The sequence below is a fragment of the Bufo bufo genome, chromosome 4 (assembly GCF_905171765.1).
Source record: "Bufo bufo chromosome 4, aBufBuf1.1, whole genome shotgun sequence".
NCBI classification, from domain to species: Eukaryota; Metazoa; Chordata; class Amphibia; order Anura; family Bufonidae; genus Bufo; species Bufo bufo.
Window position 1 is genome coordinate 397880815 of NC_053392.1, and position 9801 is coordinate 397890615.

Below are 9801 nucleotides of genomic sequence, written 5' to 3' on the forward strand. Positions count from 1 at the left end.
TGTTTCAGTTGTTTCTGTGATGTGGTGAAATATAATTACACGCACTTTATACGTTTCAAAGGCTTTTATCAACAATTACATGACATTTATGCAAAGAGTCAGTATTTGCAGTGTTGGCCCTTCTTTTTCAGGACCTCTGCAATTCGACTGGACATGCTCTCAATCAACTTCTGGGCCAATTCCTGACTGTTAGCAACCCATTCTTTCATAATCACTTCTTGGAGTTTGTCAGAATTAGTGGGTTTTTGTTTGTCCACCCACCTCTTGAGGATTGACCACAAGTTCTCAATGGGATTAAGATCTGGGGAGTTTCCAGGACATGGACCCAAAATGTCAACGTTTTGGTCCCTGAGCCACTTAGTTATCACTTTTGCCTTATGCCTTCGTGCTGGAAAATGCATTGTTCTTCACCAAACTGTTGTTGGATTGTTGGAAGAAGTTGCTGTTGGACGGGTGTTTTGGTACCATTCTTTATTCATGGCTGTGTTTTTGGGCAAAATTGTGAGTGAGCCCACTCCCTTGGATGAGAAGCAACCCCACACATGAATGGTCTTAGGATGCTTTACTGTTGGCATGACACAGGACTGATGGTAGCGCTCACCTTTTCTTCTCCGGACAAGCCTTTTTCCAGATGCCCCAAACAATCGGAAAGAGGCTTCATCGGAGAATATGACTTTGCCCCAGTCCTCAGCAGTCCATTCACCATACTTTCTGCAGAAGATCAATCTGTCCCTGATGTTTTTTTTTGGAGAGAAGTGGCTTCTTTGCTGGCTTCTTTGCTGGCCTTCTTGACACCAGGCCATCTTCCAAAAGTCTTCACCTCACTTTGCATGCAGATGCGCTCACACCTCACATTCCTGAGCAAGCTCTGCACTGGTGGCACTCCGATCCCGCAGCTGAATCCTCTTTAGGAGACGATCCTGGCGCTTGCTGGACTTTCTTGGACGCCCTGAAGCCTTCTTAACAAGAATTGAACCTCTTTCCTTGAAGTTCTTGATTATCCTATAAATTGTTGATTGAGGTGCAATCTTAGTAGCCACAATATCCTTGCCTGTGAAGCCATTTTTATGCAACGCAATGATGGCTGCACGCGTTTCTTTGCAGGTCACCATGGTTAACAATGGAAGAACAATGATTTCAAGCATCACCCTCCTTTTAACATGTCAAGTCTGCCATTTTAACCCAATCAGCCTGACATAATGATCTCCAGCCTTGTGCTCGTCAACATTCTCACCTGAGTTAAGAAGACGATTACTGAAATGATCTCAGCAGGTCCTTTAATGACAGCAATGAAATGCAGTGGAAAGGTTTTTTTGGGATTAAGTTAATTTTCATGGCAAAGAAGGACTATGCAATTCATCTGATCACTCTTCATAGCAATTTGCATATACTCCAGAATGTTATTATAAAAACTTAAGCAGCAACTTTTCCCATTTCCAATATTTATCTAATTCTCAAAACTTTTGGCCACGACTGTACTTCCAAGGGTGTAAATATGTGAGCAATTTAAGACTTTGTACCAGATTTTGCACAACTATCTACTATTTCCCCAATTCCCAAAATTTTTATTCTGATCATCACTATTTTTAGGTCAAATTTTTTAAGTGTTTAGGTATTTTTTCAGGTGTTCCCAAAGCCAAACACAGTGTAACTTAATTGTCTGCTTTTAGTTTATAGGAATTTATGAATATTTCCCTATGCATAATATTTTTTTTGCTTGTTGCATGGTTAGAAATCCTTCACTTCAAACCACATTCTGAACACTTAAAGGGGTTGTCCGGGTTCAGAGATTTTCACCCATATCATGCTCCGATGCGCTCCCTTGCCCTGCGCTAGATCGTGCAGGGCACGGGTTCTTTTGTTTTCAATAACACACTGTGCTGTTTTACTGGCTAGGGCAGCGCTAAATCCCGCCCATCAGTGCCGGTGACGTCAGCGGGGTTCCTGGCAGCCCCATAGAGAGCACTGGTACATCACCAGATCTCCAAAAAATGCCTTTGCCCTGCGTGATTTAGCGCAGGGCAAAGGAGAGCATCGGAGCATGAACTGCTCCGATGCTCAAGTCAGGGGGGCTGCCTGGGTGAAAATGGAGGGATGTCAGGATTCAGCTCTGAACCCAGACAACTCCTTTAAACAGCTCGAAGAATATGTATTTCTGCATCTCAGCCTGGGGGCATGTAAAACAAGGAGTTTCCCTGAATGCTTTTATTCTCCCAGGGGATAAACCACCATCAAAACGGCTTTCTCCCGTTATCTTGAAACAAAAGCCATTGAAAAGCAATTGCTTAATGCATTTAGTTGTATTTAGTTTAGATAACATGTCTCATAAAGCATGTGTGTTAACTCTGCTACATCAGCATTTTAATACACAAACACATTCGGCCAAGTCAAACGTGTATATGTATGGGAGAGCCAGGAGGGAAGCGGCAGAAATAGCTCTCAGCCAAACGATCATTCTGACAATGTCACGGCGCAGTGTGGGTAGAAAACTCTACACCGAACACAAGAGGGAAGGGAAAAGGTACTAGGCATGGAACATAGGGAAAGGGGAAAGGTCACAACTAGTGAATCCCTAAACTGAGCCCTGACTAATAACCGTATGAACAGACCTCGATGGTAGGAATGTTCATAAGCAGGAACATAGAGCCCTATCTGACCCTAAAGGGCCCTGGAAATAGTGTCAGGGCAAAAGATGACCTGTTCCTTCCCAGCTGAAGGAACAGGAGACTCCCTAAGGACTAATACCAAAATATAGGGGAATACAACGAACAAGAAATAGGGAAAAGACACTTAACTCCGAAGTACGCGGACGAGCAGGAACTCAGAGGAGAACCAACACCAGCACTTCCACAACCAGAAAGGAGCTATCAACTGCATAGCATGATGGGTGAGACCAGACTAAATAGAAGAGTTGGAATGACCACTTAAGCTACACCTGAGACAAGAGATGTGGTCATAACCAGCAACAACACAGAGACAAGTGAAACCAAAGAGGCTGTCAGATCACATCACGTGCAGCCAGTCTCTTAGATCTTCTGACCCCTGTCACGGGAGAGACTGTGACAGACAACAGCTACTGAATCTGTATACTTGCCCTTAGCCACTGGCTCTGAGCCAGAACTCTTTATGGAGGCTACTGTGATAGCACTATTACTCATTGAGGTGCTAAATTGGCAGTGTTTAGAGAGACACTCTGCTGTCTATGATGGCACTAGTATTTGGGGTATTATGATAGTTATGTCATCAGGGGATCTCTGGTTGTCATTATATGAGTGTTATCTGGACACTGTGGGTGTTAATATACAGTACAGACCAAAAGTTTGGACACACCTTCTCATTCAAAGAGTTTTCTTTATTTTCATGACTATGAAGGCATCAAAACTATGAATTAACACATGTGGAATTATATACATAACAAACAAGTGTGAAACAACTGAAAATATGTCATATTCTAGGTTCTTCAAAGTAGCCACCTTTTGCTTTGATTACTGCTTTGCACACTCTTGGCATTCTCTTGATGAGCTTCAAGAGGTAGTCCTCTGAAATGGTCTTCCAACAGTCTTGAAGGAGTTTCCAGAGATGCTTAGCACTTGTTGGCCCTTTTGCCTTCACTCTGCGGTCCAGCTCACCCCAAACCATCTCGATTGGGTTCAGGTGCGGTGACTGTGGAGGCCTGGTCATTTGGCGCAGCACCCCATCACTCTCCTTCATGGTCAAATAGCCCTTACTTTCAAAGTTTTCCCAATTTTTCGACTGACTGACTGACCTTCATTTCTTAAAGTAATGATGGCCACTCGTTTTTCTTTACTTAGCTGCTTTTTTCTTGCCATAATACAAATTCTAACAGTCTATTCAGTAGGACTATCAGCTGTGTATCCACGTGACTTCTCCTCAACGCAACTGATGGTCCCAACCCCATTTATAAGGCAAGAAATTCCCCTTATTAAACCTGACCAGGCACACCTGTGAAGTGAAAACCATTTCAGGGGACTACCTCTTGAAGCTCATCAAGAGAATGCCAAGAGTGTGCAAAGCAGTAATCAAAGCAAAAGGTGGCTACTTTGAAGAACCTAGAATATGACATATTTTCAGTTGTTTCACACTTGTTTGCTATGTATATAATTCCACATGTGTTAATTCATAGTTTTGATGCCTTCAGTGTGAATCTACAATTTGCATAGTCATGAAAATAAAGAAAACTCTTTGAATGAGAAGGTGTGTCCAAACTTTTGGTCTGTACTGTACATATAGCAACATTATTTATAAGTGTAGTATAGCAGTGTTATTTAAATGTTTGCTGCATTGTGGCATTAGTTATGTGTACAGGTTATAGTATGCAGTATTGTCCATGTACACTGGATGGTATTCACTTAAAGGAAATCATAAAATGACCTATTGTTTAACCACCTCCCGTCTGCCCATTGACTATAAACGTCCAGGAGGTGGATCTCTATTTCTGACAGCACGTTTTAAAACGTCCTGCAGCTTTCCCTCCTGTGCTCAGCCCCTGTACATTGAAACTCTGTGACTAAGCTGCCTTCTGACAGCCAAGAACTTGGATCTTTACCCTAAGATCTTTTTTCCTGGTCTCTGGTCTTTTGATCGCTCTGACAAGCAGTCAGAGCGATCACAAATGCATCTACCATCTCCCTCTCATTACTGCAGGTCAGAGAGGGAGATCGGTATTTAAACTAATCATTGCAATGGTAATGTTAAACTGTAAGCCCTGGAGACCGATCAGCATGGTCTCCTGGGCATGTGAGCGCTGTAATTTGCAGTTACAGCGCTCTGAAATGCTTGTACCGTCTCCCTCTCAGTAGTGCTGGCAGGAGAGAGAGATCGGTACATTTACACTCCAGCAGCGATCCCCCCAGCAGCTGTTTTCACCTGGAGACCAATCAGCATGGTCTCCAGGGCATGTGAGCTCTGTAGTATCCAGTTACAGGGCTCAGCTGTTTGGGAGAGAGGGCTGAGGAAGATCGCAATAGCCCCATAGTACCTCTGTGACTCCTGCTGCCTCCAGACCAATCTGAATGGTCTCCAGGGCATGTGATTACTGTGACATCCAGTCACAGTAATTATGCAAAAGTTTGTGTATAAACAATAAACTTATATAAAGTTACTATCATCTCCCTCTCCTCACAGCCTGCCAGAGAGGGAGACTGGTATGTACAGAACACTTACTGTAACACATTTCTTTCTTTCTTTCTTTCATTCTTTTTTTTTTTTTTTCAATAAATGTCAATCTATCTATCTATCCCATTTTTTTTTTCTATGTATATACATAAAATACAGTTTTAGGGTATGTGACTGAAATGCTGTGGATTTGCTGCCATGTATTTTCATGTGGCAAGTCCACAGTGTTGTACAGTATCCACACACTGCATAAAAAAAGCAAAAGAAGCTGCAGTATTGTAGATTTGAAATCTGCGGCATTTAAATTTATACAGTGGATTTTGCTTGCAGAATTCATCCTTCTCAATGAAGAGGGTGAAATCTGCTGGCTTTTCCACAACAAAAAAGTTTTTTTTTTAGTTTTTCTTCACTTGAACCCAGCCTAATGCCTTATTCACACAGTCGGCTTTCGGTCAGTGATTTTCATTAGTGCCGCCAGGTGTGGCTCTAAACACAGAACAGGCGCAGATATTTCCCTTAGGGCTCATTCACACGACCGTGGTTTTGGTTCCCATCCGAGCCGCATTTTTTGCGACTCGGGTGCGGACCCATTCACTTCAATGGGGCCGCAAACGATGCGGACAGCACTCTGTGTGCTGTCCACATCCGTTGCTCTGTTCCATGGCTCAGCAAAAATTATAGATCATGTCCTATTCTTGTCCATTTTGCTGACAAGAATAAGCATTTCTTTATGGGCCTCCTGTTCCGTTCCACAAATTGTGGAAGGTACGCGGGAGGCATCCGCATTTTGCAGATCCGCAATTTGCAGACCCCAAAACACGGCACGGTCGTGTGAATGAGCCCTTATACCTTATGTCTATTAAGTGCGTCCATATGTGGCAGTTAGCCCACAAGAGGGAATAGAGTTAGAAAGTAGCAGGTCAAAGTGTAACAAAATGTAGCTAGCCAGAGCTTCTTTTAATAAATTATTAATTAGCTACTACTAAGTACATTTAAAGGATATTCTTTTTATTTATCAGGTACTCAGCATCAGACATGTCACATAGAATGTATAGTGCAGAGGAGGCATATTCCATGCTTTGTGCTTCTGATGAGGAAAGTAGTTTAGAAGATTCTGACGCTGACTATGAGCCTTTGGAAAGCAGTGATACATTAACTTCTAGTTCAGACTGTGGTTCAGATGATGATGTCCCAGCCATAAAAATACAGAGAAGGTATCTGAGGTCTACTAACAGCAGCGAACAGTGCACAGGTAGCACCAGCACAGACTTGCCAGGGACCTCTACAAGTCACACCAACCAATGTGAGACAATCATTATGAGCGCAGATACACAGATGACAGAACTGGCACCTGTAATGGCTAGTGAGAGTCTGCACCGACAGCAGGACCTTACACCCGTGACACCTATAGAAGGTTGCCCTTTTGAAATCAGCAATCCAGTGTGGTCACATTCAGACATTTACAGACCTACTATTCCTCCATTCACGGCACAAGCTGGTGTAAATGTGCCTACACAAAATTTTGCTCCTATTGATTTTTTCAAGCTTGTTATAACAGAACAGCTTCTACAGGAAATAGTACTGCAAACAAACCTATATGCCCAGCAGTTTCTGGCAAGTAATCCTTCTTCCTTCTATGCCAAACCCCACTACTGGAAACCAACTACTGTGCCCGAAATAAAACAGTTTCTAGCCCTGACATTTAACATGGGACTCACTAAGAAATCTGAACTGAGGTCCTACTGGTCTAGCAACCCAATTTATCATATGCCAATATTTTCTGCTGTGATGGCTCGGGCACGGTATGAAATTTTAATGAGATTTTTACATTTCAATGACAACACCCTTTGTCCCAGACGAGAAGACAGACTACATAAAATAAGGCCTCTCATCAACCACTTCAACAAGATTTTTCCAGAGTTATACACACCTCAAAAAAACATTGCTGTTGATGAATCCCTCATCCATTTCACAGGCCGCCTTGCTTTTAAGCAATATATTCCAAGCAAGCGAGCAAGATATGGAGTCAAGCTTTATAAACTATGTGAGAGTGGCAGTGGATACACTTATGCTTTCAGAGTTTATGAGGGAAAAGACACTCAGCTGAGTCCTTCTGGTTGCCCAACCTACATGGGAATTAATGGGAAAATTGTTTGGGATCTAATTAGTCCACTTTTTCGAAAAGGCTATAATTTATACTTGGACAACTATTATACAAGTGTCCCACTTTTCAAACATCTGTATATGGAGGGCACAATTTGTTGTGGAACAGTGAGATCCAACAGAAAAGGCTTCCCAAAGTCTCTTGTAAACACAAGACTAAACCAGGGAGAGTCTTCATGTCTCAGAAGTTCAGAACTGCTGGCAGTAAAGTACAGAGACCGGAGAAATGTTTTTATGCTCAGCACCCTTCACACTGATACAACAGTCCCAGTGGCAGTCACACGCAGAAATATGCGTGCAGAGAAACCTGCTTGTGTTGTGGACTATAACAAATATATGGGGGCAGTTGACTTTAATGACCAGATGCTTAAGCCATATTTGGTCATGCGTAGATCGAAGTACTGGTATAAAAAAGTATGTCTATACTTGTTACAATTGGCAGTGTACAATTCTTTCGTAATTTATAAAAAATCTGGAAACACGGAACCCTTTCTAAAGTTTCAGGAACAAGTAATTATATCTCTACTTTTTCCATCCAGTACTATTCCTTTGACTATGCATTCAGAAACAGTCATCAGGCTGCATGGACGACATTTTCCTGACATCCTCCCTGCAACACAAAATGATCAGCATCCCCAAAAAAAGTGCAGGGTTTGCTCCAAACGTGGCGTTAGGAAAGACTCCAGATACTACTGTCCAGAATGCCCATCAAAGCCTGGACTCTGTATAATTAAATGTTTCCATGACTATCACACAAGTGTTACATTTTAAAGGAACCATTTTCTTGTTGCTTATAAACATGTAACTGTTTTACATATAACTTCACTTTTATTATTATTAGTTCCAGAGAAATATAACTTTTAGCAAATTTAGCGTATGTTTGATTTTTTTGTTTTGCTGCATCATTACAATAAATACAAATTTATTCAAAAAATAAAACAGTGTGAGATAGAGATAGATTTGTTAGTCCTTGTTAGGGTGTTTCTGATGTTTTGGCACTTCACAACACCAACAACCACACTATGGTGTCAGCAAACATATGAAATATTTGCTATCCAAAAATCTCTGACACTCATTCCTTCTGAGCCCTACGGCATGCCCAATACAGCAGTTTACTAGCACATATGGGGTATTGCAGTATTAAAGAGCAAATGGGTAACACGTTTTGGGTTGATTTTTCACCAGTTCCCCCTTATGAAAATGAAAAATTTGGGGCTAAATTAAAATTTTATTGGAAAAAATTCAATATTTCATTTTCACAGCAATGTATCTATAAATTCTATGAAAAGTCTGTTGTGTCAGAGTACTAATTATACCTATTCAAAAATTCCTTGAGGGGTGTAGTTTCCAAAATGGGGTCACTTTTGGGGCATTTCCACTGTTGGGGTACCTCAGGGTCTCTTCAAATGTGACATGGCGCCAGAAAACCATTCCAGCAAAATCTGCCTTCCAAAAGCCAAATAGCGCTGCTTCGATTCTGAGCCCTTTGGGGTGGTCATACAGCAGTTTACCACCACATATGGGGTGTTGCTGCATTCAGGAGACACAGGAGAACAAATTGTGGGGCCCAATTTTCTATTTCTCCCTTATGAAAAATAAACAATTTGGTGATAAAGTGACAATTTATTGGAAAAAATTCAATATTTCATTTTCACAACAATGTATCTCTAAATTCTATGAAAAGCCTGTTGTGTCAAAGTACTAATTATACCTATTCAAAGATTCCTTGAGGGGTGTAGTTTCCAAAATGGGGTCACTTTTGGGGCATTTCCACTGTTGGGGTACCTCAGGGTCTCTTCAAATGTGACATGGCACCAGAAAACCATTCCAGCAAAATCTGCCTTCCAAAAGCCAAATAGCGCTGCTTCCATTCTGAGCCCTTTGGGGTGGTCATACAGCAGTTTACCACCACATATGGGGTGTTGCTGCATTCAGGAGACACAGGAGAACAAATTGTGGGGCCCAATTTTCTATTTTTCCCTTATGAAAAATAAACAATTTGGTGATAAAGTGACAATTTATTGGAAAAAATTCTATATTTTATTTTCACAGCAATGTATCTCTAAATTCTATGAAAAGCCTGTTGTGTCAAAGTACTAATTATACCTATTCAAAGATTCCTTGAGGGGTGCAGTTTCCAAAATGGGGTCACTTTTGGGGCATTTCCACTGTTGGGGTACCTCAGGGTCTCTTCAAATGTGACATGGCGCCAGAAAACCATTCCAGCAAAATCTGCCTTCCAAAAGCCAAATAGCGCTGCTTCCATTCTGAGCCCTTTGGGGTGGTCATACAGCAGTTAACCACCACATATGGGGTGTTGCTGCATTCAGGAGACACAGGAGAACAAATTGTGGGGCCCAATTTTCTATTTCTCCCTTATGAAAAATAAACAATTTGGTGATAAAGTGACAATTTATTGGAAAAAATTCAATATTTCATTTTCACAACAATGTATCTCTAAATTCTATGAAAAGCCTGTTGTGTCAAAGTACTAATTATACC

At 41.5% G+C, this 9801-nt stretch overlaps 1 protein-coding gene across 1 annotated transcript; it reads left to right on the forward strand.

The window, feature by feature from the left end:
- The first annotated feature begins 6183 nt into the window (after positions 1–6183).
- On the forward strand, positions 6184–8029 carry LOC120999226 (piggyBac transposable element-derived protein 4-like). The gene is made up of 2 exons (XM_040430099.1): positions 6184–7713; positions 7865–8029. The coding sequence occupies exons 1-2, from the start codon at positions 6184–6186 to the stop codon at positions 8027–8029; spliced, it is 1695 nt and encodes a 564-aa protein (XP_040286033.1).
- The last annotated feature ends 1772 nt before the right edge of the window (positions 8030–9801 follow it).